Source organism: Medicago sativa, chromosome 3 (assembly GCF_051527215.1).
Source record: "Medicago sativa cultivar Bolivia chromosome 3, Bolivia_mono, whole genome shotgun sequence".
NCBI classification, from domain to species: Eukaryota; Viridiplantae; Streptophyta; class Magnoliopsida; order Fabales; family Fabaceae; genus Medicago; species Medicago sativa.
Window position 1 is genome coordinate 100,392,887 of NC_140751.1, and position 18,835 is coordinate 100,411,721.

The window sequence follows — 18,835 nt, forward strand, 5'->3', positions numbered from 1 at the left end:
ATGTGGGTAGTTATCCCTCTCATAGTTGTCGGCGTTGTCTACGGTTATTCTTCATCAACCTAATTCAAAGGTACACAATCTCTTGTTCTTTTTTTGTTATTGATGATATGCTATAATTTGTATCTAGTGATTCATGGTTAAACACTAAAACTTTCATCAATTGGTATCAGAGCCAACTAGATACAATTTATGGCTATTGTTTGTTTGAATGGCATGAACCCTAGAGTATGACATTTTTGTTTTATTCGTATGATGATGTCAGAATTGATGTTTGGGGTTTCATTGTTTTTTCCTATTTAGTCCAAATATTGTGTTAATCCTTGATTCTGGATACTGCTTTTCCCTTACACGTATTTGGAATATCACGTTTGCCATTCTCAAAATTGTTTTAGGTCTAATCTTAGATGATTCATCGCGATCACATATCCCTTTTTTCTTTAATTGTTGCGATGAATAACCCTTATTTTATTCTTTCGTTCTTCCGGGTTTCGGTTAGCAGCTCATTTTCGGTCTATAATAATTCTTGTCTCAAATATCTTATGTGAAAATATTCTTTTAAAGTGTTATGATTGTGAAAATTCTTAGACTCAATTTTGTATATTTTTGCATCAAATATTCTATATAAATTAATATATTTTGAGAATTGTTGATATTGTATTTTTGATGCATGAATTTCAAAAAATTTGTCAAATCTTAAAAGGATCGTTGAGAATAATTTTTCTTCAAATCATATATTCTCAATATTTGAGCTTAAACTGTTTTTTTGAAAATTCTCTCTTATATTTACTATTGTGAATTTATAGAAGGCTCAATTTTGTTAATTTTAATGTCAAGTATAATTAATTTATATTTTACGATTTTAAATATTCTTGGCATTATAAATATTCTAATGTAAGATATTCTTGAATTTATATTGTCTTAGCATAAAGATCCAAAGTTTACTAATTGATCATTTTTTGGCGACATATTTAAACTAAGACACTTGTCTTTGATTTTTGTCACAAATTGTTTTGATGGGTCCTCATAATATTTTGTTTTCAAAATGAGTATAGTGAGTTGTATATATATGTCATTTATATTAATTGAATATAATATTGACATATTTCTCTTTAATATACATTATGCTTTTTGCTATACTCTCTAAATTTTGTGATAAATACTATTAGTGTGTCTTGTCGTAATTAAATATTTGGATCACAATTATGTTAAACTATGTATTTTTGTATATAGTAAATAATGCATTATTGCATTTTTTATGCTAAAATTATAATGATGAATTAAAATTTGTAAGCCTCTTTGTTGTTTATCTGTTAACTATTATCAAAACAACTTATTAAGAATGGAGGCAATTTTTGAAATATGTATCATCCTTACATCTGAATTCTTATATAAATCATATTGATTTATAATTAGAGTCTCACATATGCTTATTTATAATTGCTTATTCTCTATTGATGAATATTTTTGAGATGACTATATTATAAGATATTCTCGTTAAGTCATCAAAATTCAGTGGCTCTAAGTATAAGGGTGAATGTCACACTCTGCGAGGTAAGTTGTTATTTAATTATTTTATCCTCTTGTGACTTATTGCTTATTATTGCACATATGAAGAAATTTAGTTCTTCTTCTCTTTTGTTGTGCAATTATGATATCCTATATAGAAGTGAAATTCTTTTTCAGAATATTCTAAACAGAACTCTGTTGTTATATACTATTTTCTTACTATAATGCTCCATTTTGTATTTGTGTTTTTTCTAATTTATAGTGGGAGTATTGAAAATTTTTATTCTAAGAGTTCTTTTCTGGATAAATTAGAAAACTATTTGACACACTTCTATTCCAAATAACAACTTTTGTTATTATACTACTTCATATAAAAGAAATTCTAAAGTCATATTTATGATGTGCTAATTTAAAATATTGTTAAGCACATTTTTCTATCATTTGAATATGACCGAAGTTAAGTAAATTTAAGTATAATTGTTTATGCATGATATTATTGTATCATATTCTCTTAAGCATAAACATTATTTATTTGTATAATTGTAATCTCACCTATCGTGGGTACAATTATGCAAATTTTGTTAAATAGATTAGCATTATATTGGTAATAGTCATACCCTATCGGTGTGTTGTTATTAATATAATTGTTATTATTCAATGTACCTAAAATGTTTATACTTATGTCAATTATAATACTCTATCGATTTTTAAATTTTGAGACATAAGAATTGTACATTGTGATGATATAGTTCTTACTTATTATCGTTAAGATCCTTGAATGAGATTAATATAAGTAAGTTACTTTGTTAAAAGACATGTAGAAAATTGTATAAATTTTGCAATCCAATATTATTACATTTTTGAATTAAATTTCTACCTAAATGTGATTTTTATATATATAAATATATTGGATTGCTACTATCCCTTTGTTATGTGAGTGACGGACATACCCCATCGGCGTGACGTTACTTAACATATCATTTTGTGATAGAGAAATAGTTGAATATTTTATTTAAAATATTTTCAAACTTTTAATTCAACTATCATGATTAGTTCTCTATCAAGTGGGAGAATCATTGCTATGTATTGTGTAACGTGATGGACATACCCTATTGGTATGACATTACTTAACATAATCATCCTTTTGTGGGTAAGATAGTTTAACTATCATTCTCCATCAAGTGGAGAAAATATCATTCTTCAACAAGTGAGAAAAATTCTACATGTCAACTAACTATATCTCATAAACAAATATATTTATTTGTTTTCATATTTTAGATATGAAATAGAGACTTATATTGAGGATATTAATTATGTTATTGCTATTCTTTAATACTTATGGAAGCTTATGACTATTTTCTCTTATATCCTCAATAATAATAAAATATAAGTCTTGTGTATTTCCGCTGCTTGTAACCTAATTGTTTCTCAAATTTGTGTAAGTATAATTGTAGCGTTTGAGTTTTGAGTGAGTTATTAAAATTGTGAACAGAGTCTTATATCCTATTTTTAGAGACTCATCTCACTCATATGATGACAAATTTTTTATATAATCATCATACTCTGTCATATAACGGTTACTATGTTTATAAAATTCTGTGGAATTTTAATTGTGAAAAGGAGATCTTGTGTTATAAAATTCTTAAATGAAAATTTACGTTCTCCTTAATTGTAAATGCAGAATATGTGGTTAACTACGAAACCCAATTCTTGATAATATCTGCCATTGATAAAATATGTATTTATGGGGTTTCATATTATCTTTGAGTTACCACTTGTGTTAATAATTCTGCTATGCTCATGTGCAAAATATGTGGTTGAGTTCATGAAACTCTATTGGCTAAAATTATATAACCACTTATGTTGATGATCTTGCACTAGTAATTGAGTATCCCACTGTTGAATATTACATTATTATAATATTTTGTATCAGTGATCACTAATGAGAATTCCACTTACTCTTGTTTATATGTGGGATCAGTGGGAGTGTGTACACAATATTATATATTATGAGCTCAAATGAGAAACCTCACTCTTGTTTATATATATATGTGAGATCAAGAGAAATGTGTACACAATATTATTGTCGTTATCGCCATATACTCTTGTGCACACTATAAAATATGGCATAGCTTAAGAGACTTTAAACTTTAGTCTCATTCTATTATATTGAGATATATGTTAAAATTCTATCGATCTCAATGAGCATCATAATTGGATGCTTAAGTCAATTTTGTTGGAATATCCACAATAACTTCTTGGCATGCAAATATACATTGTGCTTCTGTTTTACCAACATTCCACATTTTTGAAGTCATAAATAGTAAGTACAATGTATAATATCAATACTCCTATCGAGTATGATATTGTGTTCTTGTGGTACTTATAATTTGAGATAATCATAAATGTTCTTTTGTTATTGACATTCTAGTGGCCACATTAATCCACATCTTTTTTCTTTAAACTAAGTGTCTATGTTAATCCAATTTTGGGATTATTGAATTTCCTATTTTGCTTTTATGGATTTTCATAGTCACATTTTTATAAAACTTGGATTAATTGAATGTCGTAGAACATTTATTGATTTTGACTATATGTAATTACTCTCTTAATAGGCTATCCCTATAAGTAATTACTATTCGTGTACCTATGTGGATATATGACTTCTATAATATTGAAAACTCATTGGCAGAACCACTAACCACAGATTTATATATATGAGTATTGTAACTCGTAATGATTTGATTAAGTCTATGTTATTTTGGGTTAGTGGGAGTTTGTTATAGCATTTTTAAAATGCTTGGGCTATTCTTTAGTGACATATTCTTTTTAATTCAAACGTGTCACTATAGATTCATCATTTGTTAGAAAAGTGAGTCTTTGATCTGTATGATTTGTTTTCCCTATCGGATTCAATTTCTGCAGCATTAAAACTTACTTCTCTTTTGAATGATTAGTGCTTTGACCATACATGTAATTTTAAATTTTTAAATTCTTTATGACAAGTGAATTTTTTTATTTTTTCAGTAATTGAGTATTGTCATCCAAGTGGGAGATTGTTGGATTAATTATTTAATTAATCAATTATGGATTGACAATAATCAATTATTATAAGTTGATGTCATAATATAAATTATGGTCTATTGTGTTAAGCACTAATTATATGATGAATTTGAGTGATTGGGCTTTTGTTACTAAATGAACCGTGATGGGTTGGACCATTTAGATAAGCCCAATGAGAGGTCCCTGCCCTCAGCCGTTTAGCTATTTAAACGTCATCCCATTAGACGATTAATTATTCTGAAGATTGGTGAGAAAACCTAGAGCTAGACGGAATGTGGGTAGTTATCCCTCTCATAGTTGTCGGCGTTGTCTACGGTTATTCTTCATCAACCTAATTCAAAGGTACACAATCTCTTGTTCTTTTTTTGTTATTGATGATATGCTATAATTTGTATCTAGTGATTCATGGTTAAACACTAAAACTTTCATCATGCCAAACTCCACCGGAACCTTCGTCGGGAAAGTCGTCGTCGACGGACACGTCTCAATCTTGTCAAATCTCCATGAGTACCACCACCGGTTTCTTAAAATAAAAGTTCACAATGGACAAGCTTGTCATCTTCTACCTTCATTGGTGTTGTTCAAAGCTGTTTAATTATACTCCAAAAAAATTTAAAAATTATAAAGCTTATTCATGATGGTTAATTATAAAGCTCATCCATAAAATTATGACATTGATTTTCTTCTTAGATCTGGAATGTTCACCCATTTTTTTGGCTTTGTGGATTTCTTTCACATAGTATGTTAACATTGCTTTTTAGAGGATAATTGGAAAGTTGATTTCAGCCAACAATAATTTTGCATTCGAAATCAACAATTATCGGATGGAATTGAAAGAATTGGGTGTGATGTTGAATGAGATGAGAGTGGTGTGTGAATTGTTTGAGTTTGGATTTCTATGGGAAAGACGTATCCAGCTTTCATTCCAATCTTTCTAGAACAGTGACATAAACCCATTGATACAGTCTTCTAAAAAAATAAATTCCTACATGTTTTTCCTCTTTCTCTCCCATAGATTCCAAATGACGGTGGTGAAAGTGGTTGTGGATGATGTTGTTGGTGGCATGTGGCATGGAGGAGAGAGAAGGGTGGGTGGTTGAGTGAGGTTAAAGACAAAACGATAAAAGATATGATGTGGACAAACTATAATATGATCAGTGTTCTTGTTTGATCTAATGGTCTAAAAAAACTTTCCCATAGTGGGAAACTCTTTCTCTCACCCACCCTAAATGCCACCTATGTACCCCTATTCCATTTTGAATCTTTTCTAGTCAATTTTAAAGTTACCATTAGGAGAATGATTCTTTCAAAAGGATGAAAGGGTTGAATGACGCAATTCACATTAAGACGTGGGGGTGTGTAATTTATTTAAAGAAAATAATTTAATGAAACAGATCGACAAAAAATAATTTGGTAGTGGTAAGAAAGTAGAATAACAACTTTTAAGTTCACCGAATAACTCCTTAAAAAAAAAAAAATTCACCGAATAACTGATGTATTTAGTTTATATATAAGTTAGAGAAAGATATTTGTACAACCATTATTTAATAACTTTTGTGATAATGTTTTTTTTTTTTTTTCATATCACATTATATTTTTACTTTCTCTCTCTATGTGGTTTTGATTTTTGTGTCAATATTTCATTTTCTTTGTAAATCAAAGGTTGTAATATAAGTTATCATTGAAATAGTTGTTCAAATAACACAACTCATAAGTTAGATATATTAGTTATTTAATGAAATAGTTAGATATATTAGTTATCATTGAAATAGTTGTTCAAATAACACAACTCATAAGTTAGATATATTAGTTATTTAATGAATCTAAAAAGTTTTTTTCCTTCTTATTAATGTGATTGAAAGGAATACGAAATAGTTAATTGGACTCATGTATTTAAGAACGGATGAAGTAATAGTAAGTCTCATGTCTATATGAGAAATAGACCTTAACAATCTTAAGTTTGACAGAGATTTAAGTAAAGTTTTGTTTTAATCTAAAAATAAATGTTGATTGTTTAGAATAATTCGTTTTAGAGAGCTTATTAATCAGATTTTTTTTGACAAAATAAAAGATATTCATTCATTCAAATTGAAAGAGTACATCGATATAATGCAAATTCGTTAAAAACAAAAAGGATGAATCTGTGAACAAGCTCACAACATCCATGTTAATAGCATAAAACGGCAAAGTACAAATGCCTACACATATGACTATATTTAAATCTCCGGAATAACCATGTTTCCGGATCTGCAATGTGGATGACGCCAAAGTCATTGATTGGATCTGCACTGGATCGAAGTTGATCTGACAATCTGAAGCGATCAAATACCTGAGAGAAACAAGAAAAACAAACAACGTCGCACAAAGACGACGAATAACCAATGTCGCACGAAGATGACGAAATCACAAAATAAAACGAAATAGATGTGAAAATCATTTATTTCAATAAAAGGGAAATAGAAAAACGAGTTAGAGGGGTGATTTTGGGTCAAAAATTGACCCTAAATCACCCCTTTGGTGGATGATGGAGAAGAAACTAGGGTTTTTGTTACGGCTCACAAGAGAGAAAGGAAAAAGATAGAGAGCTTATTAATCATTGATGTTTAATCACTTACTAGACTTTTGACCCGTGCGTCGCACGGGTTTTCTCGACTATAATAGAGACCAATAAATAATCTTTAACCCGTAAGATCATTGATATGGTAGAAAATATTTTCTTCAAAAAAAAAAGGCAAGCGGATAGGAATGAAATTGATGTGCAATGCATTTTTTTAGATGGAATTTGTCAGGTTAAATAATTGCAAACCTAATAAAGCAAATGAGCGGGAAAAAATTAGGTTAAGTTGCTGAAGACGTAACAAAATTAATAAATAAGGATGTCAAACAAAAGGCATGAAATTAAAAAAAAATCCAAAAAAAAAATGTGTAAAATTCTTGACAAAAAAAAAAGTATAAAATAGAAGGATCATACGTGATCATTGATATGGTAGAAAATATTTTCTTCAAAAAAAAGGCAAGCGGATAGGAATGAAATTGGCGTGCAATGCATTTTTTAGATGAAATTTGTTAGGTTAAATAATTGCAAACCTAATAAAGCAAATGAGCGGAAAAAAATTAGGTTAAGTTGTTGCAGACGTAATAAAATTAATAAATAATAAGGATAAGGATAAGGATTATTAATATTATTTTGTATCCAATCACTTGGTCTTTAGCGTAGAATGTTTTATATTAGGAGCATATTCTAATCAATAGTATATATATAAAGTAAGGTTTTTTATGCCACATGTCACTTCCACATTCATTCTCAATATTTTTATTATTTTTTCTATTTTTATTTAACATAAATATCTCAACAAACTTTTGATCTTATGCACTCAGTATTTTTTATCTCAACAAACTACACATCAATCAATCAATCAATCAATAGTATATATATAAAGTAAGGTTTTTTATGCCACATGTCACTTCCACATTCATTCTCAATATTTTTATTATTTTTTCTATTTTTATTTAACATAAATATCTCAACAAACTTTTGATCTTATGCACTCAGTATTTTTTATCTCAACAAACTACACATCAATCAATCAATCAATAGTATATATATAAAGTAAGGTTTTTTATGCCACATGTCACTTCCACATTCATTCTCAATATTTTTATTATTTTTTCTATTTTTATTTAACATAAATATCTCAACAAACTTTTGATCTTATGCACTCAGTATTTTTTATCTCAACAAACTACACATCAATCAATCAATCAATAGTATATATATAAAGTAAGGTTTTTTATGCCACATGTCACTTCCACATTCATTCTCAATATTTTTATTATTTTTTCTATTTTTAAAAACCAATATTTTATTTAACAAAAATCGGGTTTTCGGGCTACTTGATCGGATTGCTCCGAAACATCCCCAGAAAATCAGAAAAAATTCAAGGACCATGACTCCCATAGAAGGGACTTCTTACGGGGCTCCGCCCCTCAAAATCCAAAATTCCATCGTTTAGACCCATTTTTCATTTTTATTAATTTTTCATATTCTCATAAAAATCCAAAAAAATTTCGATTAGTTTTATTTGATTTTTAGAATTTTCCGGTACTATTTTTATATTTTTATGATTTTATTTGACAGGTTTTTAGCATTTTTTTACTTAGTTTTTTTGTTGTTTTTAAAAGGGAAACTCAAAACTGTTGAAATGTGAGAGAGTCTGATGACTGATTATACATAAGAATTGTCCGGATTAAAGGCAATAGGGTGGGAAAGTAATAGTCCATGTTTAAAGGACCCAAAACTATTACCACTTGGACTAATTCATTATTGATTTTGTTACACTTTTTATTCTTGCATTAGACATTCATCTCATCATTTATATTTATTTTTAATTTTTTTTGAAATATTTATATTTATTTTTATGATATTATTATAATTGTAAATTTAAATAAATTCAATCTAATATACTGACACGTGTATTCGTGTACACAAACTTATAAAACTTATTTAATATCTAACCCGGGCAACGCCGGGTCTCTAAACTAGTATTTTATATTATTATTATTTTGTTGAGAAACAATATTTGTAAAATCATTTTACGAAAACTTTCTTTATACTCCTACTATGTTTTACTTTATCTTTATATTTATATTGTTTTGGTTATCGCATCAACATCTACAATATTTTATTTTCTTTATAAATTTACTGTCGTTAAAATAACACATGTATTTTGTGTAAAGTGATTTTCATAATTCTATGATTTTCTATCTGTGTCATCAAATTTATTTATTTATGTATGTATTTGCGTGTCATTTCATGTGTGTAGTGTAGGGTAGGGACACAGTTAAAGAAGACAGGAAAAGGTGATTCGCGAATCTATTCCGTTTTGGATGGAGGGTAAAGGAGAAAAAACAAGGGTTCAATTCAAGGGTGGCGCCTTTTAGAATAAAGAATGTGAAAAATGTTGCGGCGCGTTCACCTTATCAATATCGTAATCATGCAGTAGATTGAGTATAGATCAATCAATCCAGAGAGAAAAGATCCATCTTCTTCTGCTTCGGTTCAAACCTAATCTTAATCTCAGTAGTTGTAGTTAACAATGGTTGCCGAAGCTTTTTGTCTGAACCAAAACGGTGAAGAAGTGGAAGCTCCTCCTTTCATCTTGGGTCTTCAACCATCTGCACTTGTTGACAACGTGGCTCACGTTGATTGGTCCTTGCTTGATCGAATCCCCGGCGAACCCGGCGGCTCCATTCCCGTCTGTATTCATTCTACTATTCATTCTTTCTATTATTCAAATATTATTATAATAATAATAATAATTTAGTAATATTACTTATATTTTTATGTTCTTTCTTAGGTTGCAATTGAAGAGCTTGAAAATATACTGAAGGAAGTTAAATCCAAATCTAATTCGGCTGATTCTTCGGTGATGAAAACTCTGGCTGGTGGCAGTGTTGCTAATACAATTCGCGGTCTTAGTAGCGGTTTTGGAATTTCCAGTGGAATTATTGGGGCTTGTGGTGATGATGAACAAGGTCAATTATTTGTTAATAACATGGCCTCTAATGGTGTTGATCTTTCCAGACTTCGTAAGAAGAAAGGACACACTGCACAGGTAGTAGGTTGCTTCACTCACTCCCTTACTTTTTATGTTATGGCCCTCTTTGGATAAACAAGAGAGAATTAAGTCTGATTGTTTTCGTAAGCGAAAAATAGCAAATAAGTTGTTTTCATAAGCTCATACAAACAATCTTCCAAGTACTTACGTCGGTAGATAAGCTCAAATATGTCAATTCATAAACTACCTTGACAAGCTTATGAATAATACATAAAATCTTATTTATTTGCATAAGCTTAAAAAAAAGCCAATCCAAACAGTCATTGTGACTAATAACTTCTACAAATACCAAATACTTTTTTTATTTTAACATTAACTTGGCTTTCTGCCAGTGTGTTTGCTTGGTAGATGAGTTGGGTAACAGAACAATGCGGCCCTGTCTCTCAAATGCTGTCAAAGTTCAGGTATTGTTTCATCTCAAGTTCCCTTTGTGTTTAGGTTAAGATTTAATTTTTATCAAGTTTCCTTTTTTTCATTTAGAATCTCTTTTCTTTGTTTGATAGGCTCAAGAATTGATGACAGAGGATTTTAAAGGCTCTAAGGTTCACTTCTTCATCAATTAAAATATTGTAGAACTTGTTAATTGTCCTGTCTTATATATTTCAATGAATTTATATTTTTTAAAGAAAAACTCCATTATATATTTAAATTATGTTGCTTTCATATCAGGGATTTAAATGATTGGATTCAAGCATCCTTTATTATTATTACTATTTTGAACATTTATTCCACTACAATGTACTGTAAAATGAAAATGATGGTGCGTTGGCCTTATATCTTGTCTTTGCAAACATACTAAAAAGTTTCTCTTCGGTATGTCCATCCATATAGGTCTACCGCTACTAATAATATATCATCTAAGGGTTCTCTGTGAACTTAGTTGTTGATTGATATATTTATTAATTTCAGTGGTTGGTGTTGAGATATGCAATACTCAATTTAGAAGTTATTCAAGCAGCAATTGCTTTAGCCAAGCAGGAAGGCCTCCTTGTTTCCTTGGACTTGGCCAGTTTTGAGGTATTTTATTTACGCTGCTACTCTGAATCCCTCCTCCCCAAATTTTTTTTTAAAAGATTGGGTACACAGGTTTGATTAATAGAAAACTGGGTTAAATATGTTTAGTCCCTACAAAATCATGAGTTTTCAAGTTTAGTCCCTATAAAATTTTAATGGTAATTTTAGTCCTCATAATATTGTGGTATGTAAGAATAGTCCCTGTTTTGAAAACTTTTTATTAAGCATGGATACTTTTAGTCCTCCAATATAGTCCCTATAAAATGCAAATAGGGACTAAAAGTAAATAAATTCTTTGTAGGATTAAAGTTGAAAACTTATAATTTTGTAGGGATTAAAAACATATTTAACCCTAGAAAATTCAACTCCTTTCTAGTAGTTTTTTCTCCCACTTGAGCTTGGGAAGTTTGTAAAGCAAGTTTTGATTTATAACTTTTTAACTCAAAAAGGAAAAGGATTTTGATACATAACTACTAAATCAGTATAATCACTAGTCATGTAGTCCACACAAACAATTACTGAACATGCTTGATTTATTGTTGCCATTTTCCCAACGAGATCATATTGTTCTGTAGAAAATCTCGCATGAATATATGATAGTGCACTAGGGGCCTATCCTAACAGTATAAATATTTAATACAAAGATGCAAATTTAATTTTTAACAAGTCCTTTGCATAATTTATAAAACATTTCATTTCTCACTCACGACGATCTCTTTATTTTGGCAAGATGGTCAGGAACTTTAAACAACCACTTCTAAAGTTGCTGGAATCTGGAAATATAGACCTCTGCTTTGCCAATGAGGATGAGGCAACTGAACTTTTAAGGTGACTGTCGTCAATATTAGTCACTACCAATCCTGATTTTTATCAAGATATCATTTGAAGATAGAATTTATTCAGTTTCCAAGTTATTGACTGCCTTAATTTCATTGTGTATTTTTTATTTTAATTCTAAATAATTAATATTAAGATATTTTATGATGAATTTTAGGGGCGAACAGAATTCTGATCCTATAGCTGCTGTAGAGTTTCTTGCCAAATACTGTCAATGGGCTGTGGTAACATTGGGCTCTAATGGATGCATTGCTAGACATGGGAAGGAGGTTTGTTATTTTTTTGCTGTCCTGTTTTATATGTTATACCCGGTTCCTTCTATCATTATTTTCCCCTCTTTGGGAATGCGTGCAGTTAGTTTATTGACTGCAAGACACAATGGTTAACTCAACACTAGACATGGTTTAGCTAATTTCACCCATTAGGAAATTAGGAGTTTGGTTTGAAGTCATGCCTCCCTTTATAAAATAAGATCTCTGAATGCTGAAGATTTCCTACTAGCTTAATGTTCCGTCTATAATGTTAGTATAACAAACACAAAATTTGCATTCTCCCCATGGATCCAACTCAAATATACCAAAGTTCTATGAGGAATGAGGGAAGGAGGTAGAAGGGTGTACTCGGCAGCATTCTGCAGAATCTGCATTATGTCTGATCTTTCATTCATCATTATTATCAGTAAAGATTGGTCAACATTAGCATCATGGGACTCTTTTGTAAAGAAATTGTTTGCCGTTGACATGATAGATGTAGTTTAAGCACACTGTAGTCCAACATTGGGGAAAAGTTCAGTAGTCTTACTTTCTTATCATGCCATAATGTCAAACTCACATTTTAGCATAGATGCTGAAAGAATTGACTGATCACTTGTAACAATTGCAAACCAATCGTTTTACTTGTCAGATGATACGTGTCTCAGCTATAGGGGAATCAAAGGCAACTGATGCTACAGGAGCTGGAGACCTTTTTGCAAGTGGATTTTTGTACGGAGTGGTTAAGGGTTTGTCACTAGAAGAATGCTGCAAAGTAGGCACATGCAGTGGTGGGTCTGTCATCCGCTGTCTTGGGGGTGAGGTGACGTCTGAGAATTGGCAATGGATGTACAAGCAGATGCAAGTAAAGGATCTTCCCACACCTGATGGCATATGCAAATGATTATTGCCAACATTGTTTCCTTCTTCCTATTTGCCCTGTTGTTTGTTTTTTCCTTTCTAATTATAGTTTTATTATTCATATCTTACTATCAATTGGAACAACCACCATAATAACAATACAATTTGTGGCTGGTTTGACTATTGTACTTCAGCTGAAGGCGATTATGCACCGACATCCCTCGGCTAATATTAACCACAGAATGAGCTTCACTTCAATTTTTTCTCTGCATTTTACTCTTGATGAGCTGTCAAAAGTTTCACAATTGAAGCTGCCTGCTCAAATGTTTTTTCCTCGTTATTGATCTACACTTTCATACGAGGTTTAGTTCGTCAAGGGTGAACTGCAACTGAGAACACTGGCAAAATAAAACAGCCAACAAGTACATAGTATATAAGGGTGGATCATGTTGCCACGTTCATGCCTTCTTACTTGGTGCTTCTCTGCCATGTGTTTTCGAACTCGATTTAAAAAAAAAAAAATATTTATCTATCATTTTTCAATTTTTAGGGTCATAGTAACAAATCTACAATTTACTAACATTTGCCTTCCAAAAAATGAAATAAATCACCCATATTTCATCGTGTACAAACTTTTAATAACTTAATTTTGAGCAACATTCTTTTGGGTTGACAAAACTTTAATTTTGACATTTAAATATAAATGTTTTACAAAAAACTATAATTTATCTTTAACATGTTTTCCAGTTACAAATATCTTATTTCATATAGGGTTAAATATGTTTTTGGTCCCTATAAATATGTCAACTTTTCGTTTTAGTCCCTCTAAAATTTTCTTTCAACTTTTAGTCCCTATAAAATTTTCAGTCTTCACTTTTGGTCCCTCTTTTAAAGTAAACTCATATGTAGAATTCATATTATTTAATAAAATTTTCCAGAAAAATTCAAAATATTATAAGAATCACTCCAAAAAAAATTCAGAATTTTTTAACAAAACATGAATTTAATATGAATTTTTATATGTTTTAAGGTTAAAAATTCATATTTAATTTGTGTTTTGTTAAAAAATTCTAATTTTTTTTAGGAAATTTTTTTAGAATATTTTATACATTTCTGCACAATTTCATTAAAAAATACAAAAATTAAATTAAAAATAAAGACCAAAAGTAGTGATTGAAAATTTTATAGAGACTAAAAGTTGAAGGAAAATTTTAGAGGGACTAAAACGAAAAGTTGACATATTTATAGGGACCAAAAACATATTTAACCCTTTCATATATGCTATCTCTTCACATTCTAGATAATTTTAAAATAATCTCATCGATATATTGTATAAACATCTTACTCAGTTACTTTCAAATATCAAGAATATCTCAAATCAATATGCAAAACATTTTTTTTTTTTAGAACAATACGCAAAACCTTAATAGACTATATGAATAAGACTGAAAAGTGTCTTCCTCTGATCTAATTTTCTATTTTGGAAAATTGGTACTTCTCTTGAAATTTCAATTTGAGATGAGTCATATGCCCCAAATCAAAAAATGACAGTGTGATTGATAGCTTAAAATTGGAAAACTGGGTTTTATACTAGCATTTTCAAAAGATTCAGCTGCCCTTCAGTGGCTAGTATAATACAAAATCAACTCAAATTTCAACTTTATATGCTCCCGAAGCCTAAAACCAACTATTACAAGTGAACACTAGCCTAAAGTCGGAAACAATTTATTGCAAGTGTACACAGACATTTCACAGACCAATATATCATCTAACCGGCTACTTGCCAAGTACATGGAGCATTATAGCATTTTGTGCATGCATTCGGTTCTCAGCTTGAGGGAATACTATTGAATATGGAGCTTCAACAACTTCCTCAGTCACTTCCACCCCTCGCTCCGCTGGTAAGCAGTGCATGAAAAATGCCTTTGAACCAGCCGCATCCATAAGACTTTGATCCACCTGCATTGGGCATATGGTTTCATGTGTACATCAATTAAATAATTCAAACATCATGTCACGTAATCACAACATTTAATGCCACAAAATCAAAATAATGGCAGAAAAATAAAGAGTCGGATGAAGGGGAAGGGAGAGTTTGACATCCATTTTGGCACTGTCTTGAACAATCTAACTTGATCCTAAGTTCCTAACTATTTATGGAACAATGCAGTGGGAACTTACCTGGGAAATAAAAGTTGCTGTTCATTCCGAAATCTAAGTGTGAACAAGTCAATAGTTATAATTCCTAAATACTAGTCTATTCACATAGTCTATGAACTTCTAAGTTTTACTACACAATATAAGTATTTCATATTCATCAACTTGGAACAAGATATTTCCTATTTCTTTGTTACAAATGGAGGTTTGACCGTTCAAGCTCTTGCTTATTGGAGGAAAGGAGGACTGGCAGAGGATCAAACCTCTTATAAATGGCAGCCCGGTGCACTAAAGATCCCACATACGCAGGGTCCGAGAAGGGGTTCCACTATTTGGTGTATTGTACGCAACCTTACCCTGTTTTTTACACAAGAGGCTGCTTCCAGGGACTTGAACCCGTGACCTTTCAGCCACGCGACAAACATAACACAAGCTACTGCCTACTTTGCTCGTAAGTCCATACAAAAGATAAATCATTTCAAATACAATAGAAAGTTTCAAACATAACACAATCGCAATCCCACAATAACACTTTGTTTTAACTGTACCTATAATTGATGCACCAATCCCACCCCCACCCAACCTGAACTGTCTAAGCTAAATTCCAGATAGCTACAGTAAAAGAATGTCACATCTTACAAGCTTATTATAATATATCTTGTTTTTACCCAAAAACACTATATTTTGTGACCACAATATTATATTAAGTACCTGAAATCCTTTGAACACTTGGCGACGGTATGCAGCTTCTTCCTTTTGCCCCATGCTGGCCCAGACATCTGAATACACAACATCAGCTCCTTTAACAGCTTCTATTGGATCATTACTTATCTCAATCTTGCTGATTCCAGCCTTCCTTGCCTTCTCAACTGTTTTTGCATCAGGTTCAAAACCTTTTGGACAAGCACAAACAAAGTGAAAAGGAATTACAGCTGCCATCAACAACCATGAGTGGACAATATTATTTCCATCTCCAACGTAAACAACCTGACATGCATATCATAGAATATGGTCAGGCAACAATTCTCTTAGCAATACCACCAAGAATTAGAAAGAAGCCTACTTTTCAAGACAAACAACAAAAACTGACCTTTGTTCCTTCAAACCGACCAATATGCTCAATCATAGTAAGGGCATCTGCCATGATCTGGCAGGGATGGTTGTAATCTGTCAATCCATTGATGATTGGGACAGTTGCATACTTTGCAAGATCAAGTATGTCCTGCAAATAATTAAAATGAAAAGGGGATAAACCGAAAGTGCACGTTTATTGATGTAAAGATTAATCACGTTTCTGAAGCAAATTACAAGTCCCAATCAGATAGCAAGTCTTGTAATTACAAAGTAGCTAATTTTATTTTGATACTAAGCCCACTAAAATTTTAAGAGGCCACTAATATCAAAATATTTCAGATAGATGCTGCCAATGCCAAGTCCTCGGAAGGTCCCATGTTTGCATTACATAAATCCAACATTGCACACACAATCTATACTACATGACAAAAATAATAAAGCCACGTATTGTTCTTCAGTTAACTGTATATGTATCATAGTTGCATATTCAGTTATTTACTCTTTCAATTTACGCATGGTAGATCAACAAATTCTTATTATCTACAAGCAATTATCCTGGCAGGTTTTTACAATCAAACTTGGTGAATGCTTCTTTGCAATTCTGTGCATGCGCAACAATCGCAAGAGGATATAAAGGATTAGTGACATCTTAAGACCACTGTCTCAATTACTGTCCCCAAAGTCGGCATTAGAGCCCTCTGTAAAACATGCATCCGGTGGCATCAAGCTACAAATTATAGTTTCTACATAATTTTTCTTTCCCACCTCTTAAAAGCAAATCCTTAATTCAAGAATTAAACTTACTAGCCCCTATGAAAGTTGTTCATTGAACCCATGAGGCATGTATTGAACCCTATCCCGAAGTGAAGCCGGTTGCTCCTTTCACACAACTTTGCGCAGATTCAATTGAAATTTGAAAAAGGAAATATAAGCACAAGAATGGTATATGAATTCCAAAACAATATCAAATATAACTAAACTAAGTGACAGAGCAACTCTAAATGACCACCAATGAGCAACATACCTGATGAGAAAAAACCCGAGCCATGATAATGTCATTATAACGAGACAAAACTCGAGCAACATCACGAGTCTCCTCTCGCTTACCCATTTGAATGTCATCAGGTCCTAAGTAAATAGCATGGCCACCCAACAATGAAAAGCCAGTCTCAAATGAAACCCTTGTTCTCATGGACGGCTTAGCAAATATCATGGACATTGTCTTCCCTTCAAAAGGTCGAAATGTCCTGTCCCCTGATTTCAGCAATGTCTTGACCTCAATAGCTCGATCTAATATCTTCAAAATAGTGTCCTTATCAAAATCATCTATGTGAAGAAAATCTTTCAACCCATTTCCAACTTTTTCTGTTTGAGTATACAAAACAAAAGAAACAAAGTCAAAACTACAAAAATTCACTGAATAGTCAATACCCAGTTGTTCAAAACTCAAAACAAGTTATTTAAATCAAGATTGGTACTTAACTAAATAAATATCAAGAGAATATAAAACCCTAATAATTAGATTAAAAATGAAATCTTAAACTAGAATCGGATGAGTGGGGTTACCGGTGAGAGGAGATTCGGCGGAGAGAGCAGAAGTTGCATGGCATGATATTGTTCTGAGTGGAAATGGCGAAGAAGAAACGGAGGAAATGGGATGTGAATGGCGGAGATTGGGAGGAGAAAGAGAGAGGTAGGGTTTGTGTGATCCAACGGCGCAGTAAGAGTAACAGTGGCCACTCATCACACCCATTTTCACTTTACTCAGCACAAACTATGAACCAACGACACTTGCTGTTTTTCCTTTGTTCCTCACTTGTTATTATACTCCAAACGAGAATAATGTTTTGTCTTTATCTCTCTATGGCAATTTTTCATTCATAGTCACTTACTTTTTGTATATTTTTTAAAATAATATCTTAAATCTTAAATTACTAACAATTGGACTCAACTTTTGTAGAAAAATTGGACTCACCTGATTAATAAGTTCCCCCGAAAACCATAATCGACAAAAAAATATATATTTGTGTTTAGTTTTTACATAAGACATATTAATTTCAACAATAAGGTGACTAAAAAAGAAATTATCATCTAAACTTTACCTCAAGGTTAGAAAATAAAGACAAACTAGTTTTAATACTAACAATAACTAAACTAAATTTATAAACAACCAAATAAAAATAAATAGCGAAAGTAAAGCAAAGCATTTGTCTCTTGTTCAATTGTTGACATCTTTGCAAACTTCCAAATCGTTTGGACAAGAATAAACCCACATTCACTATTTCTAATCCAACATCCCGATGAGGTAATGGGCCCGTTTGTTACATATTAAAATAAAAGTGATTTTCACATAAAATAATTTAGAGATTATATTTTAGAGATTTTGTGAAAAATCAGAATCTATTTTATGTTTGTTTGCCGTAAAAAAAATCACTTTTTTTAAACGAATAATCT

The 18,835-nt window shown here is 31.2% G+C and overlaps 2 protein-coding genes across 2 annotated transcripts; one reads left to right on the plus strand and one right to left on the minus strand.

Annotated features, from left to right (window-relative positions):
• The first annotated feature begins 9,444 nt into the window (after positions 1–9,444).
• LOC146942883 (pfkB-like carbohydrate kinase family protein) lies at positions 9,445–13,408 on the plus strand. The gene is made up of 8 exons (XM_085756977.1): positions 9,445–9,824; positions 9,927–10,184; positions 10,520–10,591; positions 10,691–10,729; positions 11,097–11,204; positions 11,932–12,029; positions 12,196–12,307; positions 12,942–13,408. Exons 1-8 carry the CDS (start codon positions 9,666–9,668, stop codon positions 13,191–13,193), a joined length of 1,098 nt encoding a protein of 365 aa, XP_085613103.1. The 5' UTR covers positions 9,445–9,665; the 3' UTR covers positions 13,194–13,408.
• A 1,298-nt stretch (positions 13,409–14,706) lies between these two features.
• LOC146942884 (ornithine carbamoyltransferase, chloroplastic) lies at positions 14,707–18,174 on the minus strand. The gene is made up of 5 exons (XM_085756981.1): positions 17,948–18,174; positions 17,406–17,746; positions 16,398–16,529; positions 16,019–16,294; positions 14,707–15,109 (listed from the first exon to the last, which is right to left on the minus strand). Exons 1-5 carry the CDS (start codon positions 18,132–18,134, stop codon positions 14,927–14,929), a joined length of 1,119 nt encoding a protein of 372 aa, XP_085613107.1. The 5' UTR covers positions 18,135–18,174; the 3' UTR covers positions 14,707–14,926.
• Between the last annotated feature and the right edge of the window lie 661 nt (positions 18,175–18,835).

Bases quoted from the DNA above. Each gene is read 5' to 3' on its own strand.
- LOC146942883 (XM_085756977.1), top strand. From the start codon at position 9,666: ATGGTTGCCGAAGCTTTTTGTCTGAACCAAAACGGTGAAGAAGTGGAA. The intron at 9,825-9,926 runs GTCTGTATTCAT...GTTCTTTCTTAG, and splicing joins AACCCGGCGGCTCCATTCCC to GTTGCAATTGAAGAGCTTGA. The intron at 12,030-12,195 runs GTGACTGTCGTC...GATGAATTTTAG, and splicing joins GAGGCAACTGAACTTTTAAG to GGGCGAACAGAATTCTGATC.
- LOC146942884 (XM_085756981.1), bottom strand. From the start codon at position 18,134: ATGGGTGTGATGAGTGGCCACTGTTACTCTTACTGCGCCGTTGGATCA. The intron at 17,747-17,947 runs GTAACCCCACTC...ATACTCAAACAG, and splicing joins CGCCGAATCTCCTCTCACCG to AAAAAGTTGGAAATGGGTTG. The intron at 16,295-16,397 runs GTCAGTTTTTGT...TATGCATGTCAG, and splicing joins GTCGGTTTGAAGGAACAAAG to GTTGTTTACGTTGGAGATGG.